The sequence below is a fragment of the Saccopteryx bilineata genome, chromosome X, assembly GCF_036850765.1.
Source record: "Saccopteryx bilineata isolate mSacBil1 chromosome X, mSacBil1_pri_phased_curated, whole genome shotgun sequence".
Classification (NCBI taxonomy): Eukaryota; Metazoa; Chordata; class Mammalia; order Chiroptera; family Emballonuridae; genus Saccopteryx; species Saccopteryx bilineata.
In genome coordinates this window covers 133,839,150-133,865,521 of record NC_089502.1, presented here as the reverse complement: position 1 = coordinate 133,865,521, position 26,372 = coordinate 133,839,150, and the positions used below count along the sequence as shown (strand labels likewise).

The 26,372-nt window shown below is 39.6% G+C and overlaps 1 protein-coding gene across 1 annotated transcript; it reads left to right on the top strand.

Moving 5' to 3' along the window:
• The first annotated feature begins 22,782 nt into the window (after window positions 1-22,782).
• LOC136317087 (large ribosomal subunit protein eL31-like) lies at window positions 22,783-23,145 on the top strand. Its single transcript, XM_066249607.1, has one exon. The coding sequence runs from the start codon at window positions 22,783-22,785 to the stop codon at window positions 23,143-23,145; it is 363 nt and encodes a 120-aa protein (XP_066105704.1).
• Window positions 23,146-26,372: the final 3,227 nt, after the last annotated feature.

Sequence of the window (26,372 nt, the reverse complement as noted above, 5' to 3'; positions counted from 1 at the left end):
TCATGATCACAGCTTTATTTAGGATCAACCACCTCATGCATGATCTTTGGCCCCCACTCCAAAAGGCAAATGCAGGTAGGGAAATTTCTTGGACACTGAACAGTACATTATTGCAAAAGCTTCTCTAAATAACAGATGTATAACTATTTTACCAAATGTATTCATTGTCTATAGCTGTGTAACTAATCATCCTAAAACTTGATGGCTTAAAACACCAAAAAACTGTTTTCTCTTCCAAAACTTTGTGAATCAGGAATTTAAGAGCAGCTTGGCCAGGTGGTTCTGGCTTGGGGTCTCTCATAAGAGTAGAGTCAAATGTTGGCTGAGGCTGCAATTATTGGCAGACTGAGGCTGGCCAATCTGCTTCCAAGGTGGCCAATTGGTGCTGTCTGTTATTGGGAGAACTCAGATTCTTTCCATGTTGGTTTCTCTACAGGGGTGCTAGAAAGTCCTCATAGCATGAGGACTACTTCTCCCAAAGCAAGTGATCTAAGACACCAGGGTAGAAGTAAGTCCCAACATGCTTTGTGACCTACCCTCAGAAGTCACACAACTGACATTTCTGCCTTATTCTATTGGTCACACAGATCATCCATAAATTCATTGTAGGAGGAGACTACACAAGGGTGTGAATACCAAGAGGCAAGGATCATCCTGCATCATCTTGGAGGCTGGCAACCACACCAATAAGTTAAGGCTACCTGTTCCCTCTACAAAACACACTGACTGAGGTCTGCGGCCCACTGAGAGCTCAGACCACAGTCTAACACAGTGCACATTCTGCACCTGCTGGCTTGGTTCTATACTTACCAAGAGTTGATTATGTTCACTTCCAAATGTGTTCATGGCAATTGTTTCAGTTGCACTTGTTATTAAAATTATGTAATTTATACGTGTGAATCATAACATATAACTGCAAAAAGGAGTTGTTTCTATGGGAACCAAGTTGAACATTTTAGAAAGATTTAATAGTAGCAGGTAGCTAAAAAATGCTGTTGAATTATGTATATACCAAACAATTGTAAAAGATTAAAAAAATAATTTAAAAATTGAGAGGATTATGCACTGAACTTGTTTCATAAGTTGTCTTAAATTCTTGGTCCACTTTCAAGACACTGAGACTGGAACTCATAGATAGCATATTTTAGGTACAGCTCATGCAAGAAGAAAAGCCTGTAACTCCCATCCACAGATTTATATTAAAAAATGACTTGACTGTACATGGAAAGCTTCATGAATGAGTGTATATTTACATGTTTTGAGTTAAATAGGATGTTTACAGTTTGTATGTTCCATTTTTTAATGCTTCTCTGCTTTGATATTTTTTTTAATAAACCATCTAAATTCTGGTTCAGAAAGATGGGTATGAAAGCATCCATTATAAATGGGGAACGATTCTGGGGATTGCTTTTGTGGGCTCTTCATAGGGGCCCGGGAGCCCCTCACATTGTTATAAAGAGCTGCTCTAGGAGACTTGCCTTCAATGTGTTATTCCTAATTTAATCCATAGGGTGACCTTAACTCACTCTATGATTTAGAGATCTGACTACGTGTGGGTAACCTATAGATCCAAACTAAAGTGAAAGCAGAAGTGAAGAGCTCGAGTTGGGTTGTGAATGCAAATGTAGAGGCCCATTATGGTACGAATAGAATCACGCACTGAGAAAGCTGAATGAAAGCCTCTTCTGGGTTTTATTAAGTGGCTGTCTTTCTCTTGTGGCATAAGTACAGCCAAAGCATATTCTGGTGACTTCAAAGAGTAAGGCAGAAGCCATATTACCTTTCACGACTTAACCTTATACAACAAAGGTTTTGCTGGTCTTGTTCAGTCTCTGGCTCTGCCTTTTTAAATGATGGATCTATTCTCTGGTATGTTTTTCTCTGTGATGGGACAATGGCCACTAGCAGTTTCAGATATCTATCCCCAAGGCTCCAAAACCAAGGGAAAAAAATAGTTATTTGCATCATCACTCTAGCCAAAGTCCCAGATTTAACTCTGACTGTATTAATTTGAGTTAGGTGTTCATCCCTGAACCAATCACTGTGGTTCCAAGAACAGAACATCTCAATTGTTCACGCTTCATTCATCTCAATTGTTCACGCTTCATTCATGTGTCCACCTTGATTTCAAGGAGTAAAGCCGGCCCCAGACAAAGTAAAAGACTAAGACTAGGATGCTATTCCCAATGGAAGAGAAAACGGACTGAGCAGGCACAATTAAACTATCACTACAACCAGCCACAAGACAGGGGTGCCTAACAAGTTGATAGCACCTTACTTCAAAAGGTAGTAGATATGCAATTCCTATCTTACTTAAAGCTTTTTCTTGTACCACCATACCCCCCCCAAAAACCTCCTTCTTGCTCTAAGGCAGTGATTTTCAAAACTTTTCACCTCTTTCTCTAGCATAAATAAATTAAATTTAAAAAAATTACATTGAAAAGTAGTATACCTATAAGCTGAAACAAATATCTTACTAAATTTACTCTTTACTACTGCAATGCACTCTGATAGTTTCTATTCTATTCTATTCTATTCTATTCTACCCTATTTTAATTCATTTTGTTATATTCCTTCCTTTTCACTCCATTCCATTTTATTCAGTTATTTCTACTATTCAGGGCAAAGCTTGCCGTGTGCTGAAATAAAAGTCTCTAAATCTCAGTGGCTTAAAAAATAAAAGTGTATTTTTTGTTTATGACTTAGCCCAATGCAGATCAGGCAGCTTTGCTCTTCCAAGGATACAAACTCTTTCCATGTTATGATGCCACCATCTTCAACACAGCAACATGGCAGAAAAGAGAGAGAGAAACAGATTCAGAAGATTCTCTACCACTTTTGCCTACACCCCATTGGCCAGAGTCCATTGGCCCTACACCAAGTCACATGGCTCCAACCTAACTGTAAGGGCCACAGGGAATCATAGTCTGAACACTGAGGACGAGAAAATGAGATTGATGAGTGTCTAGAGTCTAGACAGTCTATGCCACACTATTCTATACTAGTTTATTAAGAAAAAGGGAATGCTGTCTGACCTACTCCATGAAATTCAGGGCTCTGCAATGGTTATGATGCTTTTTAGTTGGAAAGAGCAGGCTGATTTGGGTTTTTTTCACCCTGTGGACTGTCTTTCTTTGTTTCTGCCTTTCTATTCTCATTTGTCATGGCACCTACCTTCTTAGTGCCAACTGAGGAGATGCTGACTACCTTTCCAACCTTTTTCCTCCCCACCCTTTCCCCAAGCTTTTCCTAAGAACCTTCTACCATGAATCCTAAACTCCTTGAAGTAGACTGTGCTTGCTGTAGCAGCCATGGCTCCTGTCCCTTGCCTAATGCTGTCCCTCTCCATCTCTCTCATCCTGTCTGTCTACTTTCTTGTGCTGCCCAGCCCTGAGGCTTGTGGTGAGCAAGCTTTGCTTCCATTTCCTGTCCTCATATTACTTAATGAGACCAGGTTCTATGGGGCAGCTAATGGCCCCTCCAACTCTGGGGCTCTGCCCTGGGCCGGCTCCAGCATCTGCCTAGGTCAGAACTGAAGTAATTGAGCCAGCCAGGCATGTAATAAGATAGCTCTCTTTCCCCCTGCTACTATGGTGAGTGGCCATGGAATCTAATTCAAGCAGCATCTTTATCTCTGCAATAGGCCTCAGGGTTCATTATCTAAAAAGCATTGGCTGTTAGCACAGTAGCAAATATATTACCATGGAAGGGAGTTTTCCGTTTAAAACCAAGTGTGGGGGGTAGAGGCCAAGATCTTGAGATCCCCAGTACAAAGGCCTTTAGGTTCTACAAGAATTTCAGGCTTACTGCTATTTGAATTGAAAAGCAATTTTAGTCAATACTTAAATGGCCCTTTATTGTGCACTAGATACTGTTCTGGGTGCTTTACAACGTTAACTCATTTACGCCTCACAGAAACTATACAGGTGAGGAAACTGAGGCTCAGAAAGGGCAAGGATCTACCCAAGGTCACACAGCTAAAAAAGAGTAGAGCCAGGATTCAAACTTAGTCAGCCTGCTTCCAGACACTGCCTTCTTGTCTACTAGGTTATACTGTTCCCACGAGAATTATTTTTATTTATATATAATATTTATATGCTGCTTACAGTTCTTGAAATACTTTCACATACTTTTCTGACTCTCACAGGGACTCTGATCTAGAATTATGAGAAGAAGGAGACTTCTATTTTACTGTTGAGAAAATCGATACTGCTTAGGAGGCAGCTTGAACTAGCTTCCCAAAGCCAGTGGTTATATTTTCAGGAATTTTGCAAGTGACTTATAAATAATGCTCATGATTTTAAATGGCATTATAGAACATTTGCAATTAAAAATTATATTCAAACCAAGGTGATAAATATCAAACTCACCTCTTCCTAATTCTTTTACTTCAGTTTACTATTGTCCAGGAACTGGAAGTTATCTATACTATCTCAGTGGGAATAATATATGACAGGACTCCACTGAGCCACTCCTCCCAACTCCATATTTAGTGACATCACACTGGTTACTTGAAGTCAGCCACAAGGCTAGCATTTACACTAGGAAATCAGCGAACTCTATGAAGGGGTCCCCTCCCGTCTTCTACCTTCAACAAAGCCAATTGTTAAATATTTACCAGCATAGCCCTGTTCCCATGAGTCCGGCTCTCTCTGCTCCATGTATGTTTCAGGTGTTTGTTTAATGTGATTTATTTTCCTGTCCTTCTCTGTATTATATCTCCAATGCTTAATATGAATCTCCTTCCTTTCAAATTTCTCATCAAGATCCTGGCCCGTTCTCCTGCATCTGTCCTCCTCTCCCTCTTTGACTGCCATTTCCCAGAAGGACCTTCCCAAGCAGCTTATGGCTGCCCCCACTTGGCCTGGGTCCACTGACATCCAGCCAGTCCCATGACCCTCATTCCTGCCAGGGCCATGTTCTGCCCTCATTTTTGCAACTTCTGAGCATAAATACCCACCCTCCCTACTGCTCTCCTTCTCAGCTGCGGGAATCAGAGAGGTCCAAAATTGTTTCTGTTCTAGATCTCTCTCCCGTGGTCTGACCCAGCCGGCTGGGTAAGGGAATGGTTAGCTTCTTCGTGTGTTCTCTGGGAGCCGGTTTCAGATCAAAGAATGGTCCTTCCCTAGTCTTAATGCAGAACACCCCTAACCATGCCAACTGTTCCTGCTTGGAAGCCTGGGCCCTGACTTATGGGTGTCCAAGGGGGATAGGAATGTTAGTGAGCCACCTGATGCCTGATAAGCACAGAATATATTTTCATCTTCATTCTATCTGAAATACAGTTAGATATTTTAAATTAAGGACTCCCTTTCATTCATTAGTTCCTTTACAGCCCCATGGACTTGCAAGTTTTCTAGAATATTATCATAGTGTATGAATATACATAGGGATAATTATATGCCAGGCACTGTCCTAATTGTTTGAATTATTGGAAGAAGTAGGTACTATTATCATCTCCACTTGAAAGATGAGAAATTAAGGCACAGAGAGATTAAGTAACTTGCTCAAGATCACACAGTTAGTAAGGGTGAAACCAGGTCTTGAATCCAAATAGTCTGGCTTCAGGACTGTACTCTTAATGGTTATGACAAATTATCTTAAATCTAGCTGGTAACAGCATTGTTTAAATCTAGTTTAATAGCTTACTGTGTGTGTATTTTCTTTTTAAATCATTGTCCACAAGTTTGTTCTATACTCCTTCTGGTTCTTTACCTTGAACTCCTTTAGGAAAGCAATCATCTCTTTTTTATTTTTGTCCAGGGTCTAGAGCAGAATTTAGTATGTGCTGAGTTCTTGCCAACTGTTAGTTAAAACGAATGACCCACCTCCTTTCAAGATGAGAAAACTCATCACTTTCACCGGAGGCCCAGAGATCTGATAGGGAAGATGACAGAGGCCAAGCCAGAACCCCGGTCCCATGGCCTTTAGTCTGGCACTTGTTCTGCCATGCTTCAATATTCTCCTTGTTAGCATGTAGGGTTGGGAGCCAGGTGATGAGAACCCAGAGCAGTCTGGCATTGCCCACCAACCATATTGGAATGCTGGTTCGTGGCTTCTCCTAGAAAAAGTGTGCATGTCCCAAACCCACCCCCAGGAGAGACCGAGAAATGACCTGTTGCCATGGCTGTGCTGATCACTCATGGAAGGCACAGTTGAACACAGCTTAGGCAGGCCAGCCTCCAGCTTCACCTGATAAGACTGAAGAGATACAGATGCCCAGAGCACTGAGGACTTAAGAACAAAATCCAGACACTCCTCGTTCACTTTTTCTGAATATTAGGGTTATTCTGACCCAAATCTTATCAAGGAAAAAAGCAAAAATGTCTTAAACCATGATTCCTATCCATCGCATGCACCTCTAACATGAGCAGAGATTGGCTGGATTTTATCCACCTTTTCTTTAAACTGTGAGTTTCAACTGGCTTTGCACCTGTATGCTTGGGGGTAGAGGGGGGAAAAGAACCTGTTTCACCAAAGTGCAAATAGCCAGAAAAAGAAAAGGGTGGTGAGGTTCTCCATTATTTTGTAAAGCGGAAATAAAAGACAAATAAACAAGAAAATTAATACTAGGAATTTTAAAAATTCAATTAAATTCTGGAATATCACAAGTTCTGTATAATTCATAGGACCTATATACAATGAATGTTGATGGTGTCACTAAGGTCCTGGCAAAACTTGAAGTACCTTTGACAGATCAAAGAAAAAATAAAAGATTATTCCATTTAGGTACAGTGTTATGGATAGCTTGGCATTATAGTTCTTTGGAAATGATTAACTCCATGTGGTATTGATGGTAACGATCCATTTTCCGGCATAATGAATTAGGCAATCCGCCATTGTCCGTGGCTTGGCTTCATTCTGTGTGTATATATCAATGGCAACTCTTTTATTTTTATATCTTTCAGTTTCACACACACACAAAATAAAAACAAACCCCATAGGCAGCCCGCTAAGAGTACACTAGGCTGGAAACTGATTTATTTGTATCAACCCTAGTAACCTATTTCCTGCCTGAGCCATGAAAACACATCAAGTGGGGGCTGTTTTCACTTCTATGAACTGGAAGGGAAATTGCTACGCTTCAAGCTGGGAGCTCAGAAACCTTTCTGGAAAGTGTCCATTTTTATCCAACACTTCCTCCTTCTGAAAGGCCCTTGGTTTTAAGAAATAATTCTTCCAACAAAGACTTGCCCATCAGACATTCCACTCATGATTAGTTAATCTTTGAAAATGAGAAACAATCTCTCAGTGGCTGATACACTTTAGCAGCAAGAAAGAATCACAGCCTTTAATTTCTGAAACTCATGTTTGTCTTGTGACTGTACAATTTTTTGTTTTTAGCAAAAGAGAGAGATAAAGAGAAAGGGGGGGAGGAAGAGACAGGAAGGGAAAGAGATGAGAAGCATCAACTCGTAGATGTGTCACTTTAGCTGTTCATTGATTGCTTTCTCATATGTGCCTTGACTGGGGGGCTCCTTCTGAGCCAGTGACCCCTTGCTCAAGCCAGTGACCTTGGGCCCAAGCCAGCAACCTTGGGCTTCAACCCAGCAACTATGGGATCATGTTGATGATCCCACACTCCTATGGCAACCTCAGAGTTTTGAACCTGGGACCTGAGCATCCTAAGTCAATGCTCTATCCACTGTGCCACCACTGGTCAGGCAAGGGAATTTTTTTTATACACTAGTACTTAAAAAAATGGCTTTTGTCTTTTATTGAATGTATTTGGGTGACACTGGTTAATAAAATTATATAGGTTTCAGGTGTACAATTCTATAATACAGCCTCTGTATATTGTATTGTGTGTTTACCACCCTAAGTCAAGTCTCATTGCATCACCATTTATTACCCCTTTACCCTCTTCTTCTTCTCCCACCCCTTTTTCCCTCTGGTAATCACCATACTGTTGTCTGTGTCTATGAGGTTGTTGTTTTTGTTTAATCCCTTCACCTTTATTCACCTAGTCCCCCAACTCCCTAGCCCTCTGACAGCAGTCTGTTCTCTGTATCTGTGAGTCTGTTTCTATTTTGTTTGTTTACTTTGTTCATTAGATTCCACATATAAGTGAAATCATATGGTACTTGTCTTTCTCTGACTGGCTTATTTCACTTAGCATAATACTCTCCAGGTCCATCCATGCTGTCACAAAAGGTAAGATTTCCTTCTTTTTTAACAGTCAAGTAGTATCCCATTGTGTAACTATACCACCACATTTTTATTACTCATCTACTGATGGGCACTTGGGCTGCTTCCAAATCTTGGCTCTGTACAGAGCCCTCCCCTTCACACAGTCAAGTCTTGGTCTGTTTAGGCCTGATAAACTCTGCTGGCCTCACTGTGACGACTCCCTGAGACTCTGCCCTGCCACAGAGGTGTGCAAGCACCCAGTGGTGACAGACTTGGTTTACCCTGGGACATTGGCTGAGTGGCCTCAGACACAGCACAGGCATCAACCTGCATCATCAATCTGGGGAACAACATTCGCCCCTACCTGGTGATTCACTGAGAACCTACCTCATGCAACTCGAGTACGGCCAGAGACTGGAATATTGAAAGTGCAGAAACACCAACAGAAATGGGGGGGGGCTGGAAAAGTCAGCTAGTGATATCTGGATTCAGTTCCACTGTAGTGTCCCTCTCTTCAGTTTTTGTTTTGTTTGTTTTTAATGAGTAGCTGCCTCTGAGAATGCTAATCTGTCTTTAACATTGTAACATTTCTTTATTTTCTGCTGAACCATCTCTTTGGCATTTAAAACTGAAATATTTGCTTCAGAAATAAAAAAGATAGGCAATAAAGTGTAGCTGTAAACAGCCTTCACGGCTTTATTTTTCATAGATAAATACACAATAAGTTCAAAGTAGAATTGAATTCCTAAAGCAATACTCCACTAATCTGTATTCGGGGGTCTCAAGCGTATTATCTGTAATTTACAACCAATTTAAATGGCATTAACAGCCTTCCCCTTCTGGGAATTTAAATTTGCATCCTACCATTGAATTAAACAGTGATTGCATATTTCTATAGGGGACGGAATGCTCTTTGATGCTTGTTTTGAATAATGAAGCATCTATTCATGCACAGGGAGCAATGTGCTCCTTTGTCCTCAATGTAATTGAAGTAAAATGTGAGTTAAAGAGATTTCTCCCCCTTAGTCAAAGGTTTGTTGGTTGGTGTCTATTTTCATCTATTGAAAATTAAGAAAACAGTAATCTCTCACTGCACTGGAAAATCATTTACTCAAAAAGGCCCTGCAGGAAGGGAGGTCAAGTATTGCCTTATTTGATCTTTTCAAAGATGGAACAGGATGTCAGAAAATATTGCAACTAACCTTTGGGGAATGATATTGTGGAATAATTTGCAAGTCTTCTGTAGGACCAAGAGAATTAGAAGTAGAGAATAGGGGAATGGAGAATATAGCCTGTTTCAAAGTAAGAAAATTAAATAACCTTGCTCTCCCATGCCAAACTATACTGAGGTGGGAAGGAAGAGTCATTACAAGTCATAATCCTTAGATTCAGATTGCAAATCCATGTGGGATGTCATTAGTTTCCCATAATATGTCCATGCTAGACAGCAATAATCAATTCTAGCCCTTTTTGCAAGTATTCTGGGCAGTCAATAGCAGTTGATGTTAGTTGGCATAAGAGGTAAAATCTATTTGCCATTTCAGTTAACTATTTCATTTAATAGATGGTTCTAGAAATATGGAGTGACCCTTCACAGTTCTCAGAGCTGGCTATTGGCAGAACCAGAACTGAGAACTTGCCACCACTGAAGGCTAAATAGTGCTCTTTCTCCCTAACAACACCAGCACGCTCCCTGAGCCTGTCATGTGCACCTATTTATCCCCAGGAAACAGCACCTAGTAGGCACTCAATAATTACTTCTTCTAACTAAATAAGAGAGTTAGACAGTCGAACTTTCATCATTATGGAAAATAAATTCCTCCCTTGAAAATAAATAATCCCTTTGAACCAGCTGGACATAATAATTAGATAAGATCCAAACAAAATTTTGCATCTATTTACCAAAGCCTTTATTCAGAGATAGGAAAAATTATATATATATATTATATATATATTATATATAATATATATATATAATATCAACAAGAACAAGGCATTTAAGAAAATGTTTTCATAGGCCTTAAAGCTCTTTGAAAATATTTATTAATATACAACCAATACACAATTGCAAATCATTATTCAGCAAAGAAGTGACTGAAGAACTCCGCTGAATTTGAAATAAAATCATATTGAGAAATGGAATAACTCAGACTTTTCAAGAACTGACGTGAGGTTTTCTATTTTTTACTCCGTATTAGTATTCTAGTGTATTTCTCTCCAGGAAGGAGAGGACTAAGTGCTCCTGCCACTTGTCTAGAGTGTATCAAAGTTCTTTGATGTTAAATGTCAGCCTTTTTACTTCACAATAGGACCCATCTTCAAGATTTAAAATGATGAAAAATATAAAAGCTCCACTGTCCCACATTCTTAACATAAGTATGTTCAGTAGTGAGGCCAGGGACAATTTTGCCCCTCAAGGGACGTTTGGTAATATCTGGAGACATTTGGGGCTGTCACTACTGGAGGGAAGGGGTGCTACAGACATCTATGGGTAGAGAACAGGGCTGCTCAATACCCTACAATGCATAGGACAACCCCGATAAACAGAGTTATCCACCCCGAAATGTCACCAGTCCAGGCTGAAAAACTCTGGTCTATCCCCTCCACCCATGACTGTTCATATCAGTTCAGCCCTATGTTAAATTTAGCATGTAGCCATCTGTGGCAAGTAGGACATTTAACCACGAGGTTATGAGAATAATTTCTCTCTTTTTATTAAGATATCCACTTTCCTTAAGCATAAGGAAAAGTAACTACTAGTTCCTCTTACTTGCCTTCTTCCAGAGCCAAATTAAGGCTTAGCTCAAGTAGCTCAATTCTGAGACTTCCAAGAGCACTGAGAAGGTTTTCAGGAGCTCCCTGGAGTCTCAGATACACTGCTAATATATGTCATGTTGGTATAAATGAAGGCAGTGGGGGACATGAACTACCCACTATTTCATAAACCTGAGGATGGCACCCCTTTGAAGCTTTATAACCTACTTGTATAGAGAGAAGAGTGAAATTTTTTGTGTGCGTTTTAAAATTTTTTGTTGTTGTTCCTCAACTAAATCAAGCTCTTCTGCTGACTTGCTTTGTGATCCTGGAGATTATGAGCACGTTGCTTACGTTTTTCAGTTTCTCAATTCTTCTGTTAGTCACATGGTGCTCATACTGTTCTACTAGAATGTGAAAGGGGACAGTAGAAGCCAAAATGTTTCAGATGTTCTCCAGTGGGGGTAGCGTTTCTAACTCTGTAGGGTAGGGACTGTTCTGTTTACCCTGTGGCTCCAAACCCAGCTGGTTCTGTGCTTGATACAAAACAGGTGGTGGTTAACAAATGAGTACTGGTGACAGTTTGGAAACTATTTGGCAGTATCTACTGATGCAGAACAGTGATCTAGTAATTGCACTCCAAGGTGTGTTCCCAAAAGAAATGGGTGCCTATGTCCCACAAAGGACAAGTACAAAATGTTTCATAGTAGTGTTATTAATATAGCCAAAAATACAAAGAACTCACATGCACATCAACCAACAAGATAAATAGATGGTGTTCATACAATGGAATGATATAAAGCCAATAAAAATTCAACTATTGCACATAAAACTTTTAGCAGAGTGTGTGGTAGTAAGGGATGCTCAGTAATGATAATAATAATGACAATAGTAATGATAATAATTATTGGGCATTTACTATGTGCCAGGAGCTTTTCATTTCACCCTCAGAACAACCCTATGGAGTAGTTTCTGTTACCACTTTACAGAAGAGTATAGTGAGGCATACAGGGACATTCTGACCTTTTTCAAAAAGTACCATATGTAAAGCAATATTGGGGAAATTAAAAAGCAATGGTCTGCATGGTATGTGGTTATTACAGAAACGATAATTATCCCAATTGTATAAAAATGGTAGGTTGTATTTCAGAAAATGTCTGGATTCACTCAAATATATATGTTAATGACTGCCACTGGTGGGAAGGGTGGTGTTAATATGAAATAATTTTTAACAAAACATTTGGATTTTTTTACAAGCAGATATTAGCATAGTTATCTTTTAAAAATAAAACTGAAATTTATACAAATGCACTGAAAAAGTCTTGACCTTAGGAGAGAGAATGGGGTGAAGAAAAGGGTTTTATTTTGCCATGTGTTTTTCTATGCTGACTTGAAATTCTAAGGAATCATCTTGTCAAGGTTGTTGCATAGTTTGTTTGTTTATTTATTTTTGCTTTACCTCAGGTCTTATATTTACTAATTTATATTTTTAATTAAATTTACTGGGGTGACTGGTTAATGAAAGGCTGCCATGTAGTTTTAGTGTTTTGTTCTAGACCTTTCTATCTTGTACCTTTTGGCCAATATTATTTTTCAAAATTCAAAACCGCTGCAGATTCTTCTCTTGTGATGATTAAGGGTTATCTTTTTAAACATTCCAGTTAATGGAAATTTGAGAAGTCATCTTGCCTTTGATTTCCCTTGCCTGCCCAGAGACAGGGCTGCCTCTAGACTTCTATGGGGCAGTCAGTCAATAAAAACCTGAAGGTGAAGTTTTGAGGCAGGCCAGGGGGATGTTTGGGGACCTCAGCTTCCCTGCCTCAGATAATGAAGGCCACACCCCTCAGGGGCTCAGGGTAGCAAAGAGGTGATAGAAAGGGGTACTCGTATTACCAGGCAATTTGAAGATTTCCACAGTTAGTATGAGTTCATGGAAATATCATTCAGCCTGTCATATACTTTGTAGTGCCCCAAGTGTTTATCTTGTTTGGTGTTGAGGAAATTGGGGTGGGGAAGAGAATCACCATTGTAATGAGCACTGATGACATGACATGTCTCAATTGTTCACATCAAATGCACGTTATTTTGGACTCACAAAAATTTCTCCACTATGAAAGAAAATATATTCAGGTGACAAAAGAATGCTTACTCTCTCATCACTGCCCTGTCATACATATTGGAAAAAGCTGACATTGGTAATGACAAATTCATGTGTGTGAGAGAGAGAGAGAAAGGGAGAGGGAGGGAGAGAGAGACTAGAGAGTTGAAATCACATTCTAGCTGCAAGTTTATTTATGGGTTGCTCAAGGTTTATTCCCCACCCCCATCTCTGCATCCCCATGATGGGCTCTGAGTGGGCAGAGATGGGGCTATAAAATCTCCTCATCTGCAGCTCATCTCATCTCTTCGCAGCATCTGGTACCTCCCCTCTGCAGAGCCAGCCCTGGCGGATGTCATTACTTAGGGAGCAGGAGTTCAGGCGCAGGTGATGGATAGTGTGAGTCCTGCTATCTTGGGGGCTATTCTGGACAATGGCTTAGAGTGGCTCAAAAATTCAGTTGGTTCAGTGCTTTTAACTGGGTTTAACTAGCTGTGTTTTGCGAGTTCCAAAAGAATAAATTGCCCCCCCCCCATTTTTTAAATCAATTTGAGAGCAGAAGGTAGTGACTTGGTCTTGGAATTCTCAGGACATTGTGTAGAAATTCCCTTTCTTAAAGAAAAGTTTCTAGGACATTTAAAATTTTAAAATATGTTACATAAGCATGAATTACTTTTTATTAATTGACCTTTCAAATCATAAAATTAATGGAGGGTCACTGTAAAAGTTATAAAAATAGAGAAATAAAAAAGAAGAATCTATAATAACACTCAAATGTTCAAAATGTGGCATATAACTGTCCAGTTTTCCCCTATGTTTATGTGTTTCTATAATTATTTTTAATGGAATACTAATGCACTTAGTGATTCGTAACCTGCTTTTTCCCCCATTAAATAGTATTTCTTGAATACCTTTCAGATTAATAAATATGCTTCTACACTATTATGTAGTATAGTTGCCTAGCATTTCATTGTATGATGTACTAGAATTAATCTAACCAATCCCCTTTTATGGACATGTTTCTGAATCTGGCAGTGTCCATATTTCTACTGTTATAAATAAAACTATGATGAATAATCCTGTAGGCAAATCTTTGTTTACATTCATGTATGTTTTCTTGGAAAATTTGCTAGAATTGTCATTGACAGGGCAAGGAGCATTTTAAGGCTTTTGATGTATATTACCAAGTTGCCTCCAGAAAGGCAGTTCTGGTCCAGTCATTCAATAGAAATGTATGAGAGTGACCTACTCCCCAAACTTAGTGGGGTTTGTTTAAACAGCATTTTAAAAGCCTGTGAGTAAATTCCTTTCTATTGCTTTTTGTCTCATCCTCTAATGTCCTTGGCTTCTCTCTGTTCTTTACCCACTGCTCTGGTACTGTCAGAAAGCCAAGAGAAGGGGTAGAACCCCAAGAATAACCTATTAAAGAAACTGGTTTTGGCAAAGTTGCAAGGGATTCCAGTTTCATGCTGGAACATGACAACATAAAGAGCTACTCATTCATTTTGTGCAAGAGGATATTTACATTATGTTTTATAACAGTCATAAATGAAAATGGCATTAATCTGCCAAGTTGTTTTTAAAAGAGAAAAGGGGAGGAGGTGATTGACCTACCAGAGAAAGCCCTGTGTCTGCTAGAGCTTTGCTGTGAGGATGATTTTAAATTGCAGGGCAAAGGTGATAAAGCCAGCTCAACATCTCTGTCTCCATGGCAACAGCATCTTGGCTCTGAGGCTCTGACACAGCAGCAGGGACCAAAATGTACTCCTCATGCACAATTACACTGCAAGTTAGGAGTTTCTTTTTATTCCTTGTAAATGCACAATTTAAAAATATGTGCGAGGACAGAGACAGAGCCAATCAGGCACAATGAGGGGAGAGTCTTTAAAATGACTAAATGAAGAAAATTAACCTGCAAAGGGCTTGATGAAGTCTGTGGCCTCACTTACAGGAAGATTGAAAATCTTCCTCATGCGAGTAGGAAAAAAAACTCTGTGTGCATTAACTTTTTTAAATGCCCTTTTCTAAATTTTTAATACAGGTCAATCTTGCTTTCAGCATATCCACTTAGCTCAAGTTATGATTTAATCAATTAAAGCAGCTACTCAATTTACATAGCTGCAAGTTCCTCATATGCTAAACTCAACAAAACTTCAAAGGAACCACACTAGCCCTGAGTTGTGGAGATTATAAGTGGCCCCTTTTTTTTTTTTTTTTTTTTCACTTTTCTGAAGCTGGAAACAGGGAGAGACAGTCAGACAGACTCCCGCATGCGCCCGACCGGGATCCACCCGGCATGCCCACCAGGGGCGACGCTCTGCCCACCAGGGGGCGATGCTCTGCCCATCCTGGGTGTTGCCATGTTGCGACCAGAGCCACTCTAGCGCCTGAGGCAGAGGCCACAGAGCCGTCCCCAGCGCCCGGGCCATCTTTGCTCCAATGGAGCCTTGGCTGTGGGAGGGGAAGAGAGAGACAGAGAGGAAAGCGCGGCGGAGGGGTGGAGAAGCAAATGGGCGCTTCTCCTGTGTGCCCTGGCCGGGAATCGAACCCGGGTCCTCCGCACGCTAGGCCGACGCTCTACCGCTGAGCCAACCAGCCAGGGCTAAGTGGCCCCTTTTAAGGTTAGTTAAAATCTACAAGTGGGCACTAATGCATTCTTGAATCCTGTTGAGGTCTACCCTTCTATGTATTTTTAAAGGAATTAAAAAAAATAAAAAAGTCACTATTTGACTCATATGTGGAATCTAATGAATAAAATGAACTAACAAGCAAAATAGAGACAGACTCATAGATAGAGGACAGGCTGACAGCAGTGGGGGGCTGGACGAGGGGGTGGAGGGATCGAGCAATAAAAGACAAAAGAGAAAAAAACTCATGGATACGAACAACACTGTGATGATTGCCAGGCCAGGGGAAAGGGAGGTGGAGGAGGGTATAGTGGGATAAATGTCGATGGACCAAGACTTGACTTGGGGGGGTGTGTGAACCTACAATGCAATATACAGATGATGTATTATAGAATTGTAAACCTGAAACCTGTGTGTTAACTAGTGTCACTCCAAACTTTTCAATTTTAAGAAAAGAAAAGAAAGAAGTACAGAATTGTGATTATAAACTGTTGGTTTCTTTCTGAACTGGCACTTTTGCTAAAAAGTGGGTAATGTTCAAGAAACCTGGAGTGATGATATAGCTATTAAAGCTACTTACCAGTTAGTTCTTAGAGAATGTACCTCAATAAATGTTGAGCAAATAAATGAATGAATGAAAACGAACCAGGTAATGAGAAATAGACATGTGACAGATAGGTTCCCTATATGTGTACTCCCATTGAATGTGCTAAGATCATCTAGTTCAGTAGAGCTCAACCAGGGATGATTTTGCCTCCCAGGGCACATTTGACAATATCTGGAAATATTTTCATTTGTCACAACTGGGGAAGGGAGACTACTGGCATCTAGTGGGTGGGGGTCAGGGATGCTATGCTGCTGAACATCCTACAATACACAGGACAGCCTCCTCAACAAATGATTCAGCAAAAAATGTCAAAAGTGCTAAGGTTGACAGCATCTAGTCTAGTCTGATTGTCCAGTGGCTACTTTTAGTCCAAAGGGTTCTGTGGGTGGATTAAAGGGCCTTAGGTTCTGGATTTTGTATAAAGGGAAAATTCTTCTTGAGAGTATTAATATCGTGTTCATTTTATTATCACATGATTGTCCCCTTACTTACACAGTATGTTCTATTTTATTTTAGGCAATCACTCCTGGATGTAAAAGACAATAAACAGAAAATGAGAGGTAAAGTTAAAAATAAAAGCACAGCATTCATTCTTTCAAAGAGAACATCTGCAAAGTGGCTGGCACAGAGGGGGCTCAGTAAACATTATTTATTGTTATTATCCCCGCATTTTTAGCATAAGACAAATCTATATGTACAAAATAATGTATTTTATGTTTACTGCTGAAAAATAATGAAAACCAATTAAGTATACACTGCCCAATACCTTTAAAACCCTTATGTATTTCCCCTTGATAGTATTCTATTCTTCACCTCAGAAAACCACTGTTAGTTTCATTAATTACTTCCTTAATAGAGATATATAAATTATTTTGCTTCCCTTGTCCTTGAACTTTATATAAATGGAATCATACTGTATGTATATTTCTGTTAATTGCTTACTTCACTCAATAGTATGCTTTTTATGTTCCTCCATGTTCATGTGTATAGCTATAGTTTATTCATTTTCATTGTTGCATAGTATCATGCTGTATGGTTATATCACAATTTATTTATCCACTTTACTGGCGCTTGCCATTTTCTTCTTCAGTTCTTGCCTATTATAAATTAGGCTGCCTCGTACAGTTCTGGGGCACATGCACAAGAATTTCTTTCAAGTGAAATTACCAGACTGAAGGTTTATACATGTGAACTTTACTAAGTAAAGTCAAATTGGTACAAAGTTTCGTTTGTACCAATTTCCACACTTATCTACACTGTACAAGGATTACCATTGCTCCAAAGTATAGAAATAATCAACAACTGTTATAGTCACTTTTTAATTTTGCCATTTTGGTGGGCATGAAATGATATATTATTGTAGTATTAATAATTGACTGATTATTATAGCAATTGAGCAGCTTTTCAATTGTTTATGGGTCATTTGAGTTTCCCTTGCTGTGAATTACTTGTTAATGCCTTTTTCAGAATTTTCTACTGGACTGATATAAATTATAATAGGCAGACTTCTGTAATGACCTCCAATGATCCTCACTTTTTGATATTCATTCTCTTATAATCTCCTGTCCTTGTGTGTAGGTTGGACCTAGTAACCAATAGAATAAGTAAAAGTGATGAGATGTCACTTCTAAATAAGATTACAAAACCTTGTGACCTGTGTCTTGCTGGCATGGTCTCTCTTGGTGGTCCCTTCCCCTACTCTCTCATTTTGCTCCCTGTGGTGAAGCCAGCAGTCATGCTGTGAGATGCTCTGTGGAGAGAGAGGCCCATGTAACAAACAACTGAAGGAGGCCTCCTGCTAACAGTTCCTGAGGAACTGAGGCCTCAGTCCAACAACTTACAAGAGACTGAATCCTGTCAATCAGCACAGGAGAGTGGGCTTGGAAGTGGGTCCTGCCTGTTTGGGCCTTTAAACAGCTGCAGCCTGTGAGAAACTCAGAAGCAGGATACCCTACTAAAGCCACAGCCAGATTCCTGGCCTACAGAGACCGTCATCATAAATGTGTGTTGTTTTAAACTTATATACTCATATTACCATTATAATTGGTAGCTTTTAAAAAATAATTTTCCTAATAATTAAAAGTGTTTTCATATTAAAATGCAGTTGACTTTTGTGTATTGATGGAAGCTCCAAAATCATAATTACACTCAAGAAAAAATCTGATAGATTTTGCATAACTTTCTAGAAATGCATTTGAGGCATTAAATAAAACTGTAATTATAATTATCTTCTCATAATTTCTATATTTCTACCCCAGAGCTAATTTAGACATTTTTATTCACTGACACAAAAAACATCACAATGTATAATTAAGACCAAACATTCTTTTATTTTTTTTTATATTTGTCTACTACTTGAACTTTCTGATTGCTGCCATTATATTTACTTTGATTCAACCAAATTCCTCACCATTGTGGAGAGTTATGATTATTTAATGGCTACTCCAGACAGCATTTGCAGTAGACAAAAATTCTTCTTTTTACTTAATTTTTCCAATTTTCATCAGCTGTTAACATCTCCAAAATTCATCACAGCCACTCTCTGCCAAATCTGCTTTATTATGGGATTACAGATCTTTATAAATAACTGTAAAATTATATCAGCAAAGTCCTTATGCATACATCACAACAAGGAAAAGGTAGTGTTTAAACTACCCAGCTAATTTCCTGAGTTCTTAACTCATCTTCACATGTACAGAAAGATTTAAGAAATTTGTGCACTCTGTCTACTTGTGCATATGTACCCTCATACTTTTTTATTACTTACTGATGGAATTCAGATATATATATATTATATATATAATAAAGCTCTTTAATCTTCCAGTAATACTCCTGAGAAATGTTCATATTTTTATTTCAAGGCAGAACCATAAAGAAAGGTGTGTCAGGACCCTTACCCATTCCAGACGAGGCGAGGGCATGCTTCACTTGTGGGTAAGGTTTCTGAAGAGGCTGGTGGTGAAAGGCTGACATGAAGTTGAAATTTTTCACCTGGAGGAACTAAAAACAGCAGGGTGAGGAAAGGTGAAAACCATAAGGGAGTTCTGAGGTCCAAGAAGCTGAGAAGGAAGACCCTTCACTAAAACCAGAGTGCCCAACTTGGGTCTCAGAATTAGGGGAGAAGGCTAAAGGTGCATGACTGGAGGAACAAGAGCCCAGGTGTCTGGGATATAGAATAGGAACACGCAGTAAACCCTCTCTTTTGCATGGCTGCTAGAGAGGTCATGGTCCTATTGACCAAATACTCCAAAGCCTCCATCAAGCTGACAGAGAGCCTGGGAGTTGGAATTGGGAGTATAGAGAGAGGCCTGGCCACTCTCTGCAAGGGCCCAAACTCCTTTATCACTCTATAGTCTCTGACCTTGCCCCCTGGTGTGCAGCCCTGAAACTCACCCCCTGCTACTGACCTAGTTGGAACTGTCCTCTGAGTTTTCAGTGCCGACTGTATACTTAGCACTGTTTGCTGCTTAGTTGGATGGACTGAGGTGCTATAGTTTATTTCTCCTGTCCATATATGGTTTCCTTAGATCTATTCACTATCCCTTCTAAAGGAATTTCCTACTCCCATAACAGTTAAGGGAAACTAAGATACTATAACAGGCCACAAGCAGTTCTGACTTTTTAAGTCATTTAGGTACCCAGGTTCCTTCTTCTTTGTAGATCCTCAAACCTTTATGGTGATGATGGTTCTTAACCTAGAGCCTATGAGTAGAATTCAGGAGGTTCATGTACTTGGATGGGGGAAAATACCATTATTTAAATTAACTTTTTTTTTTTTAATTTTATTTATTCATTTTAGAGAGGAGAGAGAGAAGGAGAGAGAGAGAGAGAGAGAGAGAGAGAGACAGGGGGAGGAGCAGGAAGCATCAACTCCCATATGTGCCTTGACCAGGCAAACCCAGGGTTTCGAACCAGCGACCTCAGCATTTCCAGGTCGATGCTTTATCCACTGCGCCACCACAGGTCAGGCCGTAAATTAACTTTTTATAAGTATTTTTATTGTTGCTGGTAACAAATTAATACACATTTAGTGGCTTTAAACAACACAGAGTTATTCTCTTACAGTTCTGCAGGTCATAAATCTAAATTGGTTTCACTTGGCTAAAGTCAAGGTGTTAGCAGCTGTATTCCTTCTGGTAGCTTCAGAGGAGAGTTTATTCCCTGGCCCTTAACTGGATCTGGAGGCTGCCTGCATTTTTTGGCTTATGGTCCTTTGCTGTTAGCAGCTGTATTTCTTCTGGTAGCTTCAGAGGAGGGTTTATTCCCTGGCCCTTAACTGTATCTGGAGGCTACCTGCATTCTTTGGCTTATGGTCCTTTGCTCATCTTCAAAGCTGTCAACATAGCATCCATCACCACATCGCCATTTCCTTTTCTGTTGTACAGTCATCTTCTGCTTCCCTCTAATGAGGACACTTGTGATTAAATTTAGGTCTCACCTGAATAATCCAAGATGATTTCACCAACTCAATATCTTAATTTAAACACATCTTCTGTGAAGTCCCTTTTACCATGTAAGGTAACAGTCACAGTTTCTGAAAATTAGGACATGAAAATCTTTGGGTGTCACTAGCCTACCACAAATATCTAATTGAAACTTAGTATTTCCTTACATTATGAATGTCGATAACAACCCATAGTACTATTAGCAGTACCTGGGATTTTGTCACTGATAGAAATCACAGATACTTTCCATATTATATTAGTTGTTGCAGATATTTGGGTTAATGGAAGTCATTAGACTCACTAACAGATCTTGTTAGTTAATGCATTACTAAAAATGTACATAAAGTATTATTGCACAGATTTGATAAATTCAAATGGCTTTCTTTTTAATCTTATGTATTTTACTTTATACAATTAAACTTAAATCTGAAAGATTCCTTAGCTTCATCAAAATGGTATAAAAGTTGGCATAAAATCTCTGCCCTAAACCATTGTTACCACCTGCACGGTTAAGTCCCTGACTGCTTCTAGCCTGAAGGAAGTAAGAAGAGGGCATGGAAAAGGCATATTCGGTGTCTTTAGGCCTAGGCACAGAAGGGACACACATTATCTCTACTCATATTCTATTTTCAAGAACATTAATTAGCCTGTATCAGAATGCCCTGGAGGGCTTGTTAAAACACAGACTGTATGTCCCATTCTCAGAGTTTCTCATTTGCTATGTCTAGGGTTGAGCCTGAGAACTTACATTTCCAACAGCCTCTCAGATGATGATGATGCTATGTGAACCATTGGTCTAGACTAGAGCATAGTCACATGGCCACAAGTAACTGCAAGGAATGCTAAGAAATGTTATGTAGTCAGGCAGCTATTTTGTTTTGTTTTGTTTTAGGTGAGAGGAGGGGAAATAGTGAGGCAGACTCATGCATGCACCCCAACCAGGATCTACCTGTAAACCCCGTTTCAGGCTGATGCTTGAGTACCAAGCGATTTTTAGCACCTGAAGCTCATGTGCTGTAAAGAAGCTATCCTCAGTGCCCAGGGTCATGCTCAAACCAATTGAGCTGGCTGCAGGAAGGGAAGAGGGAGAGAAGGAAGAGTGGGGGAGAAGCAATTGGTCACTTCTCCTGTGTGCCCTGACCAGGAACCAAACCTGGGACATCCATATGCTGGGCCCAGGCAGCCATATTTAAACCCAATGTGGCTGTATAGAGTGGCTCAAATGGAAGAAGATGGGGAGGTATTCAATGGGGCTGGCAATAACTCTATTACTATGGAAGAATGGGGTGATAGATACATTTTGGTGATAAGCTATTATCCTCCACCACAGCCCCTTTCTAGAGTTTATCTACTACCCTGACCATGACATATGTAGAAATCTAGGGTCCTCCCAGATATAGATGCCCAGGGTGAGTTCATATAAGTAAAGGGAAATGTGTCCCTGTCCCATTCTGCTAATTCTGCATCGTTGGGAGTATTTGGAAACATCTTCCTTGGGGTTTATTGGGTACATATTTATCCTCTGGGCTGTGGCCCCAATAATGGTGTAAAAACACAGATTTTGATGCAAGACTCAGTTATCCTCACTAAGTACCATGTCTGCATAGCTCAAGAGGGACATCAGAATGCCACAGTGCTGTCATGAATATAGGAAACCTCAATAATGAGCTAGTCAGTGCAACATAACAGTAAAGATGAATGGTTGTAGGCCACCAATGAGATAGTGTAAGATAAATGTCATAGTGGAAAGGATCCTACCAAGAGAAGCTCTGACATGGAGATATTTTTTACATAAGTATTAGGTGTCTTTTAATAGGTTCCATAGTCAAGCATAGCTTCTCTGAAGTAGTCCATACACTACCTACACAACACTTTGAGTTAGCCAGACCATCTTGAGTCAATATACTGAGTGTCTTGGTATAGTAAATAGGTTTCCAGGAACATCAACCTTTCAAGGATTACTGTGGGAGTTGGAGAAAGTGGAAAGCTTTCTTAGCCTTTACATTGCCATCTGCAAAATGGATATTATATGATCTATGCTGAATAAGAGGCAATGTAGCATATCAGAAAGAGCATGGGAAAATACCCTGGGGTCTTTCTTTCCAACTTGGGCTTGGCATAATGGCTCCCACAAAGAAGGGTGGCAAGAAAAAGGGCCATTCTGTCATCAATGAGGTAGTGACCAGAGAGTATACCATCAACATTCACAAGCACATCCATGGAGTGAGTTTCAAGAAGTGTGCCCCTTGGGCACTCAAAAAAATCCAGAAATTTTCCATGATGGAGATTGGAACTCCAGATGTGCACACTGACACCAGACTCAACAAAGCTGTCTGGGATAAAGGAATAAGGAATGTCCCATACCGGATCCGGGTGCAGTTGTCCAGAAAATGTAATGATCATGAAGACTCACCAAACAAGCTTTATGCATTGGTTACCTATGTACCTGTGACCATTTATAAAATCTACAGTTATCATGGATGAAAATTAACTGCTGATTGTTGAATAAAGTTATAAAACAAATAAACAAACAAACAAAAACAAGAGCATGGGTTCTGAGATCAGACAACCAGGGTTCAAACTGTAGAAACTTGGGAGAATGGCAGAATCTCTTTGTAAATGGAACCTCTCAGTTTCTTCATCTCAAAATGGGGATAATTACACCAGCCTTACAGCAGATAAGTGGAGACTTACATTGCACTGATTAAAAGATACAACCCAGTGCCTGATTCTTTGTAGACACTCAACTAATCTTTGGTGCCTTGCCCCTTGCTCCTATGAATGTCTTTCTTGGGGAGAGTTTGGGTATGCCCTTGCTGTAACTGAACCAGCATAGTAAGTTATTGAGATCTGCAGCATAATAAAAGATGTATTTAGAGCAGCAATGGATTAGCTATGACAATGATAGCCTACATATGGGAATTAATGCTCAAATCATGGGGGGAAAGAGGGAGTTCGGGTTAAATTTTTAAAAAATGCTTACTAAGCAGGAAAGATACATTTTTAAAGCCCCAATGCAAGCTATTTTCCTCAAGGACTTAGACAAGGAGGGTAAAACTAAACTAAAGTTCTTTGCAATAAAAACTGGAACTTTCCTTGCTTCTTTTCTTAAATCAAGTCTAATACTTGGGCTTTGTCCGAGAAACTTCATGAACTGTAATTGTAATTTCAAGAATCACTATAACAAGAACACTTGAAATCACTAACGTAGAGAAATTTGGGTCTTTTCACACATACTGTGATTTCCTTTGATTATTGAAGTTCCTTAATAGAATGGCAAACAATTGTTTTGATTCTGGTTGCAAATGGCCCTGGACCAAATACTAGACAGCACTCCTGTGTACGCAGCCTGGCTAGAAATACTCGGTCATACAAGAAAGGAATTTTTTCCCCAACAAGCTCTTTAAGCCGCCTATGCTGGACCTGATTAATTCAGGAGAGCAGAGTCCAGGAAAATGCTTTTCATTCCAGTTAAGCTCTTTCTGGCTCTAACTCTTTTCCTTCCTCAACTCAAGGAGCCTGAAGACGCCCTCTTTTAAAAGCATTTTAGTCTCTCTTATACAGGAGAGGAATGTTCAGTCCCACAAAAATAATACCGAAATGATTCTATCAAGATGGCTTTTGACTCAAGAGGTTTCTGGCTTTCAGTGTCTTTGGAGGCTGAAGACAATTCTGATTTCTGTGGCACTGGAAAAAATTGGGCCAGACAGCCATTAGTAGTGGGAAATTGGAATAACAATGACAGCAACCACGACCAAGAAACATGGGGCAACGCCATGTTCAGTCTGTGTATTTCTCCTGGACTAATCCTCTTAGTCACCCAGTTTGAGTAATAATATGTCCTTGGTGCTGAGCAAAGCAGGTTGATTTTATCTATTCTGCTCTCTGTGTTCCTCCAGTGGGGAGAGCAAGACTGTAAAATGATGGTGGGGATAATAAATTTTTGTTATTTATTGGCAGGATTTTCTATGCCCTTTGCTAAAAGCTCTCATTGGGAGAAGCCAGTAGCAAGGAGGAAAGCATTTCTTTAGCATAGTTGTCATTTTTCAGTGGATGGAATGTAGTTAAAAAGGTCATAAATGCTGCCTCTATCTATTCACAGGATAGTATCACAAGTGCCAATATTTCATATTGAAGTCAAAATCAATTAATTCCTTAAAATTTCCTATTTTCGAATAAGTGGCTAAAATAGGGTTACCTTTCAGGGTCCTATTAACATAATATCTGTACTATTTAAGGGTTCATTTAAGAATTGGCACCCTGAGGATCACAAGTGGCAGTACATGCTTCCCAAATTATTGAAAGCTGGTTTCATATCTGGATGTAAAAGTACAAATCGGCCCCTTTTACTCTGTGTTAGCTCAGAGAGCAGCTGCTTATGATATAAAAAATATCATGGCTGGCTGGTTTATGGCATCCACTATAAATACAGGAGTATTTTATTCATCTGAAGAAAACCATGAATTGGATCAGGACAAGTTAAAAGAAAAAGCAGGAGTTTAGATTTTAGTGATTGTCACAAAATACATCCCAGGTGGACGATTTGAGCTCTGGGTTGCTTTTCTGGAAGAAGCCTTCTTCCTCTGCAAAATTCCCCCTACCTTGACATGAGGGATTCCCCAGAGCCAGCATCTTCCCTAGACAATTCATCTTCTCCAATAGATATCGGGGCTGGTGGAAAAAGGAGGAACCATTGCTGTCTACAAAGGAATTGAAATCGTGGAAATCTATACAATCCAGTTATTGAAAGGTACCTGAGGTTTTATCTAGTACGAATGCCCTTGATGTCAGGAAGTACCATGTCAAAATTCTCCAGACAAGGTGAACTGCCAATATCAGTGTTAGAAAAGTCGTTATAGTAGGTGAGCCATTCCACTTTAGGACATTAGGCCATTTGTATACGAGGCTGAACTTTGATTCCCTATAACTTTAATGCTTTGGCTTTGGTCCTGATTTCTCCAGCCCCACATTTAATGAGTTATTTACACACTGCTTCATTCCATACAGGATTTGAAACAGCTTATAATAAAGAAAATGCACATGAAATCCAAAGAGCTGAAGAAAAAGTTAAGAGAATTCGGTAAAGAGGAGATGAGGGTAAGAAAATCAGACACACAGCAGCCCGATGCAAACCTGAATGTCTTTCATTAGGTCCTCTGGGCTTGTTGGAGTAGCCTCCAATGTGGCTCCGTATGTCCTAACAAGCAGGGAGGGGAAGAGACATGGGAATATAAATTTCATGAGAGCAGGGATATGTGACTATCTTGTTACCTGCTGTGTCCCACAATCTTGACTGGAACCTGGAGCCCAGCAGGTGTTCAATCAGTACGTGTTGAATGAATGTTGAGTGAAAAGAGGAAAATGCATTCAACCACAGGACTCAGGGTGTTGGTAAGATAAAAAAGAATGAATTGTTCAGAAGAAGCAATTACTGCAAATAAAACTTGAGAAAAAGTTCCCGTCTCCTTAAATAGAGAACAGAATGCAATGTAGTGGATGATGTCCTTGACATTTTTTCAATAACAGGTCAAAAAATGAATTTCCTGCACTGTTTTTTTATAATGATACTCAGTATGGCCTGAACATATAAAGCTGAAGTACTGCTCAGTAAAAAGAAATTCTACAAGAGGACAAATAATGCAATACAAATAAGTCTAAAAAGTTTTCACTCCAAGCTTTTTTTTTTTTTTTTTTTTTTTTTTTTTTTGTAT